The sequence below is a fragment of the Silurus aristotelis genome, assembly GCF_946808225.1.
Source record: "Silurus aristotelis genome assembly, chromosome: 7".
NCBI lineage: Eukaryota > Metazoa > Chordata > Actinopteri > Siluriformes > Siluridae > Silurus > Silurus aristotelis.
Genome location: NC_139580.1, coordinates 29,111,958 through 29,128,737, shown reverse-complemented (window position 1 = coordinate 29,128,737; position 16,780 = coordinate 29,111,958). Strand labels below are relative to the sequence as shown.

At 40.0% G+C, this 16,780-nt stretch overlaps 1 protein-coding gene across 5 annotated transcripts in view; it reads left to right on the top strand.

The window, feature by feature from the left end:
- LOC310728598 (tyrosine-protein phosphatase non-receptor type 12-like) overlaps positions 1–16,780 on the top strand; it is a 65,401-nt gene that overhangs the window by 20,886 nt on the left and 27,735 nt on the right. For all 5 annotated transcript variants that reach the window (XR_014534291.1, XR_014534292.1, XM_083546294.1 and 2 more), the window contains exons 2-11: positions 7,139–7,247; positions 9,217–9,293; positions 10,330–10,425; positions 11,555–11,593; positions 11,782–11,853; positions 11,993–12,052; positions 12,157–12,299; positions 13,552–13,618; positions 13,711–13,788; positions 15,082–15,180. Coding sequence is in view for 3 of the 5 variants with exons in the window: in XM_083546294.1 (XP_083402420.1) it covers positions 7,139–7,247; positions 9,217–9,293; positions 10,330–10,425; positions 11,555–11,593; positions 11,782–11,853; positions 11,993–12,052; positions 12,157–12,299; positions 13,552–13,618; positions 13,711–13,788; positions 15,082–15,180 (840 nt within the window). In the remaining 2 variants the exon portion in view is untranslated. The remainder of the gene's footprint in view (positions 1–7,138; positions 7,248–9,216; positions 9,294–10,329; positions 10,426–11,554; positions 11,594–11,781; positions 11,854–11,992; positions 12,053–12,156; positions 12,300–13,551; positions 13,619–13,710; positions 13,789–15,081; positions 15,181–16,780) is intronic.

Genomic DNA, 16,780 nt, shown 5'->3' with positions numbered 1-16,780 from the left:
ACCGATAAACGCCATGTCCCACCATTTTTTTTTTTCGCATTTATTACTGATTTATATGTAGAATGTTTTTTACATAGACAGATGTAAGGCAAAATCTATCTATCTATCTATCTATCTATCTATCTATCTATCTATCTATCTATCTATCTATCTATCTATCTATCTATCTATCTATCTATCTATCTATCTATCTATCTATCTATCTATCTATCTATCTATCTATCTAATCATAAAGAAATAATGCAGTGTACAGGGTAAAGCAGAACTGCAGGCATCAGTGTCCTTGTCCTGCAGATGAGATTTGGTCCTGCAGGAAAGTCTTTCATTGTTAAAGATGTTGAATGTTCTTGTTAGCTCATGGCGTTCTTTCAGCGTGAGGCGTGTTGAGACGTGAGCATGTTTACGCTGCCGTGTAACTGAATGTGGTCCTGTCTCCTGACAGTTTTGCATAATAGCAAGACTTGCTGTCTAATTTGTGTAAACCGCCAGAGCTGTCGCAAACCCGGGGTCATTTGACTGCGTGCCTGCTTGAATTTGCATCGTAAGAATGGCGGCTTGTGTGATACTCATTTATTATTTTTCATTGATCAAAGTCCTCACTGTCACGTTTACGTGGAATCCTTTTAGGAATCGGGGATCATTTGCCTGATGTTCACGTGGTGTCATTTCCTCTTTTGGTGAATGTTAGAAACATTAACATTTAATGGTGATGACCATAAAAAATGTCAAAAATCATGACCATTTTTTGCTGAAATGGCATCCCAAATACATAACAATATGACCAGACTATACTATATACTATTCTCGGACCTCAACCCTCAGGCCTCCTCACCTCACCATCTCCACAAATCTCCTCTCAAGGTCTATGAAGAAACACAGGTCGAGTGTTTCTCCATTGCTGTACAATGCTCAACTCTAACATGCTCTTTACTGCTAGCTTGACCCTGGAGCCTCCATTCTCCTTCTAACAAATGGGCCCCTTTTTCAGAACTCTGGCTGGAGCCTCCTGATCACCATGCAGACCAAATCTGCAGTCCTTAACTTCCTCCTACAATGTCACGCTCAAGTCAGAAATACCCTACACATGAAAGTTATTGAGAAGGACAGGACCATGTTCTTCCTGCTGGGGATAAAAGAATATCCCGTGTCCACAGATGGCGGTGGCTGAATGTCAGACTGGTGTGTGTGTGGGTGTGTGGGTGTGTGGGTGTGTGGGTGTGTGGGTGGGTGTGTGTGTGTGTGTGTGTGTGTGTGTGTGTGTGTAAATACAGAAATAAGCAGGATCTACTATAAAGTTTGTGGACACCTTGGTATGTGCCTCTTTTTGAACATGCCATTCCACATATAGTCTCCATTTGCTCTTATAATAACCTCCACTATTTTGGGAAGATGTTCCACTAGATTTTGTGGAGATTTGTGCTCATTCAGCCGCAAGGGTGTTGGTAAAGTGATGTGGGTGAAGGTGAGGAGGCAAAATCAGCATTTACATTCATCTCAATAGGGTTGGAGCGCTATAGCAGGAGATCTTCCACTCCAATCTATTCATTTCTGTAAGGCTGCTTGGTGTTTCTACTGATCACCAACATACAGTTTATCATCAGTTCAACAGCAAGCAGAAAATTTAGAGAGGAATAAATGATGAAGAAACTCCAGACTCGAACTCACCACAACACACGTGGCCTCATTTACAGGATTGGTTTTTAAGTAGTTTTTGAAACTAAGGTTTTGAGCTCATGATAATTGGAATAGAAATCACTGTTTGACTCATTAATATCATTCTATTAATACATCAATTAAAGTCACATTCGAGTCGTTTATGTGAAAAGACTTGAATGTGACTAATTCAGATCGGAAAATCACACACTCTCAAACACACCCATGCTTTTTTTGCCTTTTTTTTTAAATAATTGTTGAACCCTTTTTTTGTGTGTGAGAGTAAATCTGGCTTTGGGAGGTGAAGAAACCAGTGAGAAGTGGAGGAAAGCTCTGATGAGGCAGCAGGGAGAGAGAGAGAAAGCGATTCAACTGTGTCATGTCGGTGATTGTTCAGCCCCAGCGCTGACAGCCGTTTCTGCCCCACCACACACACACACACACACACACACACACACACACACACACATACCCCACCACCACAATTTCCTCTGTTACATGAGCAGTCTGAACGGGGAAAGAGACAAAGAGCTCACTCGTCATTAGGGGTGGGACTTTCTCACCCCCTCGAGATTGACTTCTCTTTATTTCCTGCTGACACAATGGGATTACAAAACTTTTTGTTTTATGTATCTTGTCATGTTTTTTTTTTATTATTCATATTTTTCTACATATTTGTAGGATTTCTTTTCCCTAGTATGACTAAATGATCATGTGGTACACTTTTGATATTTAAGAGGAAGGTGCGACCAAATCTAACTAGATGTCCAGGTTCATGAAGAAGCAGCGATCTTCGCATACTGTTTATAAATGATTTCAATGGTTCTTCAAAATTCGTGTTTTAGGCTGATCTGGGCATACCCAAGGTAGAGAAACAAACGAGAGTGTGAGAGTGTCTGCTGTCTTTCCTCCCCCATTGTGCAAGTAAGTTTGTGTAACTGAGGAAGAGAGCTTTATTACAGCACATCCTTTTTGAAGCCAGTCACGGAGGTTAAGATGCCGGACTCGCACCAGCATGTTTACCTCGAGCGATGCGTTATAACCATCAACTTTTGCATGCCCTGTTTGTTTGCGGGACGTTTCGCGTTCGCGTGCCAAAGCGCCACATGCATTTTTGAGTCACGTGGTCTTTCTGGAACGCCTTGTGGATTTCTGCAATATCAACTCCCCAAAAGCCCCCATCCCAAGAAGATTTAATAAGTTTTGTGATTGCCCAATTTTCCTCAACCAGTCACAGCAGGAATTAATTCTAAATGTTTTGGAAAATGTGTACACACTAGAGGTCGGCGGACGGATTTAACACCAATAACTAGGATCGAATTTAGAGATAACCGAATAAACCCAATTTAATTTTTATCTTTTTTATGGTTACTGGATAAAAAATAAACTAACACCACTCCATCTAAAATAGTAAAAAAATAAATATGTATATTAATAATAATTATTAAAGAAAATAATAAATGAAACACAAGTAACACTCTAAAAATTACAGCTTAATAATACAATAACAAAGTTACACCTTCACTGAGTGATTTGCCTTCGTTCTTGTACAGTGTAACGCGACCCGGAAAAACCATCGGTATGGATTTTTACGTGCAACAATCGGTGCCAATTAATCGGCAAACCGCTTAACCAGTTGACTTCTATAATACAATTTTCACCCAGATTATGAAAGAAATGGAAGCTTATAGCTCAGAGTCGATCTCTGAGTATTTAATCATCGATGACATGCTCTTGGAGCGTTACTTCATTAAACTGCTGGCTGTCAGAGGTGAACTCTTTTCCACACATTGACTGCTTTCATGTACCTCCTTTAGCGAGTATTCCAATGATCCCATACCACTTGGTTCCTGGGCATCTGTGGAGCATTATATCTTATTATACAGCTCTGTAGTGCTGATGTTATTTCACATAATTGCAGATGTTTGTGTGCCCATAAAAAAAAATCCTGCCTCCTTTATTTTTTGTGTAACCACCAAATATAATATTGTACGGTATAGTGGTGTATGGTGCACTTCATCCTACCTGAACTGAATTAATACTCGATTAGATGAAATTCGAATCCCTGATCCTGTCACACTTGCACACTATGGACAGAAGTTTGTGGATACCTGACCATAAGGGTTTTTTAGGTGCTTTCTGAATATCTTATTTAATCTCTGTTTGCTTTAATAATAAGCTCCACTCTTCTACTAGATTTTGTGGAAATAGGTGAGATTTCATTCAGCCACAAGGGGGTTAGTAAGGTCAGGTACTGATGTAGGTGCAGTCAGCGTGAGAAATCCATCCCAGAGGTGTTCAGTTGGGTTGGAGGTCTATAGCAGGAGATCCTAGCAGGAGATCTTCCAAATCCTAGCAACACCAAGCTACCACTGCAGGGCCTTTAACTGCTTAGTTTTTAGTCACTCTGGATAAAGGCGTCTGCCAAATGCCATGCAAGGTCATGCTGAAACAGGTGAATCTCAGTTTGGGGAAGAAGAACCACATATTGGTGAAAAGGTCGGCGTCTTTTACTTTTACTATTGGCAACAGAGTGTATCATTGTTTTGTGTCTGATGTGAACTCGATTAACGTCACACATGATGTGGCACCACATTTAAACACCGCATTTAGTTGAACAATCAATTAGGAAGTTCGTCCAGTAGATGCGGAGGTAAAGGGACAATCGTGTTCAGGAAGTTTTTCTTTGGGCTACAAAATGAGAAGACTTTTAAAGTCCATACGCTTCTGGAAAAACAACGAACTGAAATTTCTCAAGAGACAGTTTTCAGAGGATTTAGGATTGTAAATCTTCTGTCTTCATCATGTCTTCGATTCGATCGATGCGTTGCTTTCTCAATCTTTAATGTTGCTGCAAACTTTCATTAATGAATACAAGTGCTCAGATATATGAATTTTTTTCTTTTGAATTGATCTGCTCCAAAAAAAGGAAGCGTCCTGAATGTAGCGTCTCTTGAAGCGCAGTGAGATCACGATTTCTGGTTGAAACAGTGGAGTAGAGAGATTCTGCCATCGATATGCTCTCCTTACGATTCCTAGCACAGCGGTAAACAGGTCTGATACGATATGTTGCTATGATGCATTGTAAACAAGGTGATATTTTGAAATATTTGTTATTTTAGAAATAGGATATAATTTTTTAGGAAAGCTGTCATTAATCTAACCAGAGAACAGTAGGTTCTACCCCTAATCGCTTTTATAGTAGCGCCTCCCCCAGGAAACAGGTGGATATTAAGTCTAACAATAGTGGTGTGCCATTATGCTAGTAGTTCCGATCACTGTTTAAGTTGAGAGAGAAACTAAAGACTACTATCTATCTAGGGGTTGAGATATATACTTGAAACTTTTATTAATTTGTATTTAAAAAAAAGGATTTTTTTTTTTTTTTTTTAGAGTTGATAAAGTATCGGCAAACAAAATATCGCAGAGGTCACGAGTATCGATATTTTCTTACATCCCTAATATATAATGTAGTGTATTTATTATTATTATTATTATTATTTATTTTTTTATAAATACACCCCTAGCCATGGTGCATTCAGTGTTTATATGTCTGGTCTGTTTGCTGGTTTTCAAGGCTGTTATTTTTCACTTTGCTTACAGCAGAATGTCTCCATAGTGCACCAGCGTTGTACAGTAAAGCAGCTTGGCTGATGAAAATTTTATTTGTGTGTGACCAGAATAGCTGTAAGTGCATTAGTGTAGGTCTGAGAGCTGGTTTCCAGCACTCTCGGGCATGGCTCGCTACTAATCCCACTTGCTCGCTCTTTCTGCATCAGAACGGACCACAATAATCACAACTAAGCAGTGATTAGCACAGTTTTTCGATCTGCCGATTGATGTCCTTGTGGAAGGAATAAAAGCTACCAAGCTTATATTTTTGGTCCGTTGTTGAGAAACCTTGGCAGGAGCATGTTGTAGCATTCTCAAGCTTTGCCGTATTCACGTGTTTTGCATGTTTTTTTTCTCGAAGTAAGAAGGCATTTGCACAAACCCTGGTAACCCGGACGCCCACGGCATGTTCTCAGCGGAAACATGAGGAAAGGTCAGGAGATTCGAAAAGCGAGCGTCAGGCCCAGAGTGACGCCACGGATCAGTGCCCAGTTCCACTTGTGGGAAGACCTGGGCATTTGTTTTCTAGTTCTCTAGAGTGCCTGCATGACATCATTTTTCACTTCAGGGCATCCCCCAGAAGAGGGCCTGATCTCAGAACCTTGTCTTTTGAAAACAAATGCAGGAAGTGCTCATCACATGACCATCTCTCGCTGGTGGTTCCTTGCAGGGTTTCCTGTACTATTCTGATTTGTCTGAAGCTCATCATTGTTCATGCACTCAGAAAAGACATGGGAAATGACACGGTGTCTGCGGCTGCTGAACACTAAATGAATCGCTTTTAATTAGCAGGATAAACATTTGAAAACCATGGAATTCTGCCGGAGCAAAAATCCTGAAACTTTCCCTCAAACGGTGGTTTAATGGTGAACACTAGGAATGAGCATCTCTATAACCGAATCGCATCTCAATGCATCGCAGACGATACGATACATTAGAGATACATATAAAAAAGCAATTCAATGCATTACGATCTCTAGAGCTCTGTCTCTGCTGTTACTCTGTATTCTATGTGACTCTCAGGACACGCCTCAGGTCTCTATTGTTGTGATATGTCATATTCACGTAGCAGCAGTGGAGCTGAGAGATGTACCGATGTGAATCACTGAATCTTATCATCCCTAATGAAGATGTTCAGCTGGATTAAATTCTGGGGTTTCTTCTCCGGTATCAAGTAAATAAACAAGGGCATGCAGATAGAAAAAAAAGAAAGCATAACCCATAAATAGAGCAGCCACACAGCCATCCTGATACATGTTGTTCTATAATTTTTTTAAACTATATTTACCCTATATGGACAAATGTTTGTGACCATAAGATGTACCTCTTTTTGAACATCCCATTTAACATTTAGTCTCCATGTGATCTTATAATAACCTCCACTCTTCTGGAAAGATGTTCCACTAGATTTTTGGAGATTTGTGCTTATTTAGCCACAAGGGTGTTGGTAAAGTCAGGTACTGATGTAGGTAAGAAGGTGAGGAGGTCTGGGGTGCAGTCAGTGTTCACATTCATGATGTTCAATAGAGTTGGAGCTCTATAGCAGGAGATCTTCCACATCTTCCAACTCATGCATATCTTCATAGACCTGGCTTTAAGCATGGTCATGCTGGAACAGAGTTTTATTTCTCGTAGTTCAAGTGAATATTCCATGCCATCCAAAGAGAGAATACATGCATGAGTGGAAAAGTCAGGCATCCTTTTGTGTGTGTGTGCGTGTGTGTGTGTGCGTGTGTGTGTGTGTGTGCGTGCGTGTGCGTGCGTGCGTGTGTGCGCGCGTGTGCGTGTGCGCGCGTGTGCGTGCGTGCGTGCGTGCGCGTGCGTGCGCAAAAGGTTTTAACGTTGCTGTTGTTCCCTTTTTCTCTGCCCACAGAGACTACGCCGATTATCGACCAAATACAAGACGGAAAAGATCTATCCCACGAATGTTGGCGAGCGCGAGGAAAACGTGAAAAAGAACCGATATAAAGACATACTGCCGTGTAAGTAATGCACACCGTGACTCACGCTAACGTGAGCCGGGCGAGACGCTTGTTGAACACAAATCAGCATCTTGCTTTCTGTAGAGCACTTATATCTCACATGTGCAAGCTGTTTTCTCTTAATAACTACGGACACTTGCGATGCCACACCGTGTGTGAGACGTGAACGATCCGATCCATCAGGGAGAAAAAACGCTTGTCTGGGTGTTCGGGACGAATATCTCTCTAGATGTTAGGGTTTAATTCGTAGACGCCTGTGTACATCTGGAGCTGTGCAACTGGCACTATTCTGCATCATTTACAGCAAGTTAGAACAAAGAGCAAACGTGAAATTCTGCATGAAACTGGGCGAATCTCCAAGAGAGACGTTTGACATGACATAGTGCAGTTCACTCTAACTTTAGCTTTGTGTGAGTAGGGCTGTTGTTTAAGCCACCAATTAAGCTTCGTCTGGTTATAAGTGCAACCACGAACAGCACATGCTTTTCCTGAGCTTTTAAACACCATTTTAATATACAAAACTTAATAAACAAAACTTACTGCTGTCGGCATTAGTCAGTCAACGCTACTATTAATTCCTGTGGAAGTTTTACCAATAATCCTTTTTTACAGCAGCGCCTCCAGGAAATGGGTGAATACCTGCACTTTACCACAAATGCAGTCTCTTTCGAAAGTATTGGAACAGCAAGGCTATTTTTTTTATTATTTTTTTATTTTAATTAAAGATATTTGGGTTTGAGACCGAAATCAGAATTTGTTTCTCATTTTCCTCGTTTTTCCATTCAGATGTTGTTAAACAGCTTAGAACATAATTTTGTTAAACAACTCCCTCTGGTTTTAAACCTCCGTGATCAGAAATATTGGAACATGCGACTGACTGGTGTTTCTGGTTGCCCAGGTCTGTACAGTTAGATTGATTGATTGTTTAAACAATTCATAGCTCTGAATGTCGAGTTTCACCTGTGAAGGATAAACCAACATGAAGACTAGAGAGCCATCTAATGGAGAAAAACAAAGCTAGATTGAGAAATGAGGGAACGCCCATTCATTGCATCAGGCACCGCTAATATAACAATTTGGAGTCTGCTCATGATTCAGAACATATGAGCTCATCAGGCAAACACAATAGAGGTAGTGTGTTGGATTTGGGTTTTATGGCTGCTTTTTGGTTGTTTAACCCATCTAGATGTAAATAGATGTAGATAGCAGACGTGGTCAGGCAGACCAGTTGCACAGCTATCGATGTACACAGGAAGATGTCTTTTGGTACACTGACTTATGAAGGTTGGTGCTCCCTGTGTCTGTGCATGAATCCATGTCGTAGAAAAATTTTAAGGAGCGGAAACTGCATTTATTTTTTAGAAATACTCCCCTGCTACATTTATACACTTATACCAGATAACACATGGAACGATTTGTCATCGAACGATTCGTCAGTACGCTTGAACCATCCTAGGTCAGCCTGCTATACTTCCTCTCCAGAGATCATAACACCTTCTTCAGGAGCATGAACTTTTACCTTCACTTGAACTAGGAGACCCAAACCTGTTCTAGCATGACACATGAACAAAGCCAGCTTTATGAAGATCTGCTTTCCATTGGTTGGAAGATGTGGAAGATCTCTCTCGCTGAACATATCCAACCTTATAGAACAATGAATGTGAATCCTGACTGCACCCCAGGCCTCCTCACCTCACCTACAGCAGTACCTGACTTTACTAAGATCCTTGTGGAAAAACGAATCTCCACAAACCTTGAGAAAACTCAGTGAAACCTCTTTCCACAAGAGGGGAGGTTAAAACTCTGACTAAACATGGAATAGGGTGTGTGTCTGCTGTGTGTGTGTGTGTGTGTGTGTGTGTGTGTGTGTGTGTGTGTGTGTGTGTGTGTGTGTGTGTGTATAAAATAATATTAGAATAATAGCAGGTAAATTGATGTACGTTTTCTCTCTGACTCTCTTACCCTTTAGTTGATCACAGTCGAGTGAAAGTGACGTTAAAAACATCCAACCAGGACACGGATTACATCAACGCTAACTTCATTAAGGTAAACGAGTTTGTGTTCGTGTGTGAGGATTGTATATTTGTTGAATGAAACAGTACGTGTGTGTGCTACGTTACATGTAAAATATATATGATATGCTAGATGAAAAGTATTTTCAAATGAAAGCATTTTCTTTAAAAAAAAAAGAAAAGTGGTAAGAGTCATCTTTATATTATATAGGGTCAATATGGTAGTAGATGCGCTTTACTTTTATTATTTAGAAAGTGACTAATAATTTGTAACAGATATTTGATATGTAGATTGATTTTCTCCTCACTAAACTGTTTCTCGAACACTTTCTCTCAGCACCGCTGCTGCTACATGAATATGGCGTATCAACACTACGGAGAACGAGACGTGTAGTCCATCTGGAATTAATAGCAATTAGCCTAGGCTGTCTTAACTCATTGTGAAAAAAGCATGCCCATACCCATGCCTGGAGTGGGATACATACTGACACACTTGCCGGTCAATGTTTTTTAACGGTTGCTTTTTGAGCGGTCAGCATTTCTTTGACTTGGTGTTTCTAAGATCTATTTTTTGGGGGGGCTCTTCATCTCCTGACCTTACATTCTGACCCGCCGTATTTCTTGGCAACTTGACAGTTGTTAGACTTTTGAACCGGTATGTTATGGACTGTGACTCTACATCATGCAGTCCTGGTGCTGTAAACGAACACAGTTTATCAGCTTGCTTCAGTCCTGTATTTGACGGCACATATTTTTGACGTTATTATTGACGTAATATTCTACAACCCGAATATAAGATGACCTCGTTTATTGAGATGCATTTCCATTGTGAAAAAATATTTTATTCGAGGAAAATACAGTAATAATTATATAGCATTAAATCGTTTTTACAGATGCAAATTTGTTTAAAAACAATGCATCACGATACAAATGCCAACTTGAATCTGATGCTGTTTTACAACGAATTCACAACTGGTGTCAAGCGTATGAGTGAATGAGATGGAATGAGAATTACTTAAATAAACTTGTTGTGTGTTAATATTTATTATTCCTGTGTGTTTTGTGTACAGGGAGTGGATGGGCCTGAGGCCTACATTGCCACTCAGGGCCCGTTGCCCAACACTGTCCTTGACTTCTGGAGAATGATCTGGGAATACAATGTCGCAGTGAGTTTCAGGGTTTTTTCCCCCCACATACATCTATCCATCTATCCATTAATCCAAAAAAATTAGCATGTTAGTATAAATTTGCCTGTTTACACAATAATGGCAAATTTTCAAAGATTTTTACTAGTAAAACCGCTCGTACCCTGATATAATCCTACCTCAAGGCACTTGCACACAACCTCGATACTCGTGACATTGACACTTGTGACCTCGATAGTTTGCGACTTTTCATTTGGAACCGGACTGAGAGTAACTCTAGAAAAATCTGATAGTTGGCGAGGAGCCGCGAGAGGCTCGGAAGTCCGAGAAACATTTCAAAACGGTCTCAAAAGAGTTTGTACAAATAAATTACATAAAAACTCTTTTATTGTATTATTCATGTAAAGTAGTAAATAAAACATTTATGATGAGTACTTCACAATTTGTGTTGAGTACCACAGTACAGTACATGTTCAATTCCCCTTTAAAAAGGAAACATCAAAAAGAGTCAAAACCCCGCAAAGGGAGGAAGGGGTCGCTCAGTGGATGAGACTTCAGCTTGGAAGGTCATGGGTTCAAATCCCAGCACCACCAAGTTGCCACTGCAGGCCCCTTAAACAAGGCCCTTAATCCTGACCTGCTGAGGTGTAAAACTGACTGGATATGGGCATCTTACAAATGGCATAAATGTAAATGTAGTTTGCTGTTTATCTTCAATCGACACATAAAGATCCTGAAACACAAACTAGCACATATTTTCCCTCTTTGTTGTATGTATGTATATAAAATAGTGTGCTATGTTTCCTCCCAAAAGAATTTTAGGCTGATGTTTTCGTAAATCTGCCACCTAGTACACCAGTGTTAATTTATTCATCAAAAAAAACTTTTGTATGTTGCTCTGGATAAGGGCTTTTGCCAAATTCAGTAAATGTCAGAATATAAGTATAAATATAATCTTCTTTGACCAACGTGGACTTGCCCCCAGGAAGACTCAAAGCCGACATTTTTTCCACCTACTGTACAATGCTCTTACTGAGTACTGATTCTTTGAATAAGAGGGTTCTGTATGATTTGTAGTTTTTTTTTTTTTTCCCTCTCATTGTAGATTTATAATGCGAAATGTATGAACCTCCTCCTCTGTTTTCTGCAGGTCATTGCTATGGCGTGTCGAGAGTTCGAGATGGGGAGGGTAAGTGTTCACTGTATAGAAGGAGGAGTTGTTTTACACCACTTGGTTATATGTTTGTGTTTGTTTTTTTGATGAAGCTTGTATGAGGTTTCATTGATTTTATACCGAACCCGATCGGCCTTCTCGCTAGAATCGGCACCGTATAGAGATGTTTGTTTTAAAGAAAGCCATCTGTTTCCTGACTGCAGAAAAAATGTGAGCGGTACTATCCCCAGTTTGGAGATGAGCCCATGTCTTTTGGCCCTTTCAGGATCTCCTGTGTGAGTTGCTGCTTTCTGCATTTATTTCCCAGCATGCTCTACTCTGCACAATATTTCATATCTAATAATATTTTAAGAATAAGTGGAATAATTGTAGGAAAATTATCCATCATACTTTTATTTGTTTGCTCGTTTTCAGGAATCAGAACAACCTCGAACTGACTATTACATTCGTAGCTTAACAGTTGAGTTTGACAACGTGAGTATCTTCGTTCACTCTACTGAGATCTATATTTTCATTACGTTATAATTCGTTTCATCATCTTCTTCGTCTCTCAATTCATCCTCATCTTTTCTCTTTAGGAGTCTCGTAGAATAACCCAATTCCATTACATCAACTGGCCAGACCACGATGTTCCCTCGTCGTTCGACTCCATATTGGACATGATTGCACTGATGAGGGAGTACCAGGAGCATGATGATGTTCCTGTGTGTGTACACTGCAGGTACGCCATGCGTGGTCTTGCTTACAGCACCAGATAGGGCTTTATTGTACTGATGTTTATATAGAAAGTGGATATTCCTATGGGGGCCTTTTATATGGCTGAAGAGTGACATGATGTTCGACTTGTAATGCTTTCTTGCTCACATAGAATGTGTGAAAGAGAGAAAGAGAGACTTGGGCTTCTAAACTACATTCTTGGCTCTTGGTTATAATTACTTGCTGTCTGGAAGTCCCTTTAGGTGAGTTGCTATTGGCCAATTGAAAGCCACATGGATTGTTTCAGGACTGAAGGCACCTTAAACATGCACAGTTACTCGCTGAGTTCCAGTGATCAAATCTTCTCCAACATGGTCCCTTTTCTCAGAGTGATCCAGTAACCAGATTTCCTCCAGACTGAAGGCACACAGTTTAAATGACTGTTTTACATAGGAGGTGCTGTAACAAACCTGTGCTGTGGATTTTCTTTCACTCCAAACTCAACACACCATATCTTCATGGACAGTGTCATGCTGGAACGGTGTTGGATCTCTTAGTAAGAAGAGAAATCATAGATCTACAGCATACAGAAGACGTTTCCTACAATTGTGTGCTTCTGAGATTATAGTAACAGTCATTGTCAGGGGTGCACATACTTTTGGACATTTCATTTACCTGGAAACCAAATGAAAGAGATGACAATCTGGCATGTCTTTGAAATGGCTGTAAAGAAGGATGAAGATGTGCGGTAAACATGAAGGATATTGATTAGACCTGCTGCGTAAATGACCACGGTGTAGTCCTGCAATGTGTAAGAACTCGCATGAAATAACTTGAAGATCTTAGGGTTCTTCTGAATCCCTTGACCAGATTTTCTCCAACATGCTCTCTTTTCTCAGTGAGATCCAGTTTCCAGATTTCCTCCAACATGCTCCCTTTTCTCAGTGAGATCCAGTCTGCTGCGATGGATCAGGACCATAGTTTGCATGAACAGTTTTGCATTTAAGCGTCCATCACTGAACAGTAAACAATGATGGAACTGTAATGAATGGATGTTCGGTGTTAAGGATGAGGACGAGTTCCCTTTGGAGTCGGGTTCCTCTCAAGGTTTCTTCCTCATGAAGTCTCAGGGAAAAACTTACAGGCACTAAACTTATACATTTTAACTTTATAACCTCTCTATCTCTGTAAAGCTGCTTTAGGACAACGTCTGTTGTTAAAACCGCTCTACAAATAGAACTGAATTGAATGGATTTTTCTCCTTGTTGGTTTCGCAGTGCTGGATGTGGGAGAACGGGTGCCATTTGTGCCATTGACTACACATGGAACCTGCTGAAAACTGGGGTAACCACTTTTTGCGAGTCTGTTTCCTGCCTGCGTTTCAGCCTTTTTCTGGTCCCGGCACTCACGTGTCATCTCGCGTTGCTTTCTTTTAGAGGATTCCTGAGGATTTCAACGTCTTTCAGTTGATTCAAGAGATGCGCACGCAGAGGCACTCGGCGGTCCAGACGAAGGTGAGCGAATATATTAGACGCTATATAGGGCACTATGACATATATAATCTATTATTATATCATAATTGTTTTAACAATGTGCGATTTGACTTTATCGAGGACATCGCAAAAGCCCAAACAGAACACACCTACAGAGAGTCCTACATTACGTGATGAAGTCTAGTAGGCACATTTAGAGCGCCTTCTTTCCCTGCATGATTTAGTCTATTAAAATGCATTTAGAATGATCACAAAATTCAAGATATGGCAGCAAATTGTGTACATTTATATCATTTCATAGAGTTAATATCACACAAAGTGCTGTTTTGTTCTCAAATCAACACAATTACAAATTTGATATCTATTTTATACGGTTCAATAACCAAGAAGTTAATATTTAGAGACTTGGGTTTTAGACGCCACACTGCCTGTTTCTTTACTCGATTTCACCACCAAAAATAATTCCAAACAAAGTCACAACACTTTCGCTTTTTAGAGCTACATGGCGTTTCGTTCCTGAGTGAATCAACCGTTTAAATGATTCGGTTCAATCGCAAATGACTCATTTAATAACAGTGACGGTCACAACAGTATTTATACATTTCTAACTGCTGGTTTAAGCATGACGTATCTCTCTGAACAGTGTGTAAATACATCTAACTGCCACTTCAGATGCAGCTTCTTTTTTCTCTGCATTGCAAAGATGATACTGATGATACTGATTTCATTTGCTTAGTAACAGCCAGTAACCATGACTAACTATACATCATTTTAAAGCAGAACTTCGATTGGTGTATTTTGTGTATTTGGAATAATTTTTGCATTAAAAAAAACCCGCATCTTGCTGGTAAAAAAAACAAACATGGCTGGTAGAATTTTGTTACGAAACAAAAGACACACCCCCCCACACGTGTCTGAGTCTTAGTTTTATTACTCTTTACAAACTCTTGCTGGTGAAACAGCACATGTTAATATTTATAGTTAGGTTGGGCATTTTCAGCTGTGAGTCCCAAAATCTGTGCCGAAGGCTAACAGGTTAAAGTTAAAAACTTATTGAAAATGATAATCTATAAGTCATTGCTGTGAACTGATCACCACACAGAATATAAATAATATCAAATATTTTCGGAGGCCGCTGTCCACGGTCCTTAAGGTACGAGCACAATAACACGTTCAGCAGAAATCTGATGATCTATAAAACCCCCCCAAAAATCTAGATATCGTTTATTTTTTGGTCAATTTCGCACACCCCAATTGCTGTGTATAACCTGTAAAGTGTACAATTCTTTTTCTTTCTCTCTTTCTTCCTCTCAGGAGCAGTACGAGTTGGTCCATCGAGCTATCGCCCAGCTTTTCGAGAAGCAGCTGTTGCTGTTGGAGAGCCCTACGAATTCAGAGCTAACAGATGGCATGGTGAGCGCGACACTCCACTATTCATTCAACGTCCAGTGTACATGTGTTACTTTGCATTTGTGCATGACTCAAATACCTAATGCTCGTCCAGCTCCAGTACATGTGTGTGTGGGGGGATAAAAAAAATCCTGGACACACTCAGAAGCAAAAGGAAGAGAGGAAGGCAAGGATGGGGGAAAAAACAGACTTTAAGGTAGAAAAAGGAACAGTTAGCACTTGGACAAGAGCCAGAGCTAACATCCTGTTTAGGCGAAGCACTGAAGACATAATGCTTCCCAAAATGCCCTTAGAGCCTGAGAATCTACCCACATCTGGCACACATGCACAGCCTCTGTCCAGTAATCATGACTCGGACCACATGCCGTGGTGTCACTCCACACACACACACACACACACACACACACACACACACACACACACTAAGTATCTCACACTAAGTGACGTTTTGTCTATTTCTGTTATATAACTGTTATATAACTGTTATATTTCTGTCATAAACCCCCCCAAATGAACGAAAGAATTACCCTCCATGAATAAAAACAGGATTTGGTCTGTAATGAGTATAAACCGTATGCTACACTGGTTCAACCCTGCAGCTGTCGTGAACAAGTTTGCATTCTAGCGTCTATCAGGGAACAGGTGATAGGCTTAACAACAATGGACGTATAATGAATGGACATTCAGTGATGAGGATGTGGTGTCTGGTTCCGCTCAAGGTTTCCTCCTCATACCATCTCGGGGAGTTTTTGGCTTTGAGCTTGCTCAAGGAAGGGCACAATAGTGGTCGCTTGATGACAGGGATGTTCCTCATCACCCTACATGAGATTTCTGTTACTGCCCACGATCCATACCATACGAAACATTTCAAAACCTTCCTGAATTCAAGTATGTAAATATACTGTGTATTAAACTGCAGCAGAAAAACAAGTAAATCATTTGCTTAGGCAAGAGCGACAGCAGGACAGGGGGCGCTCACTGGCCTCACTTTGCTTATGCCTAGAAAAGGTGCTACTCAAAACAAGGTCAGAAAAATCAAAGTCAGAAAAATCACGAGAAAATTTTTTGAATTATTTAAAAATAAATAGAAATTAGTCAAACTTTTTTTTTTTTTTTTTTTCTGTGGCAGAAACAGGCTTCCACAGGATTCAGGCCAAGAAAAGAGACAGAAGGTTTCCAAAGTTTGGTACCATTTCAACCTAAAACATAAAGAAAACACTGTGTATATCTGTGTATGTAATATGGGAATTAAATGCACTAAATGGGTTAAGTTTTTACAGATATACTTTTATGAAATTTTTATCAATAAAAATTATATTTTTCTAAAAGGAAAAGCAAATTACTTTCTCTTGTATATTTAGTATTTTGTTCTTTAATGAAGAAAAAGTACTTATCTGATTACTCAATTCATCGTTAGAATAATCGTTAGAATACGTTCGAAATAATCGATAGCAACAGCCCTACTGTGATCAGTTCATGATGGTCGTCTTGCTGTAACCAGAAAATACCTGATTTAGATTTCGAAATTGGAATCCAAAACCGGGTCAAGGTCACAGTGAGGTCAAATATCTGGTTTTCTTCACTTCTTCGCCCTGAACCGGTC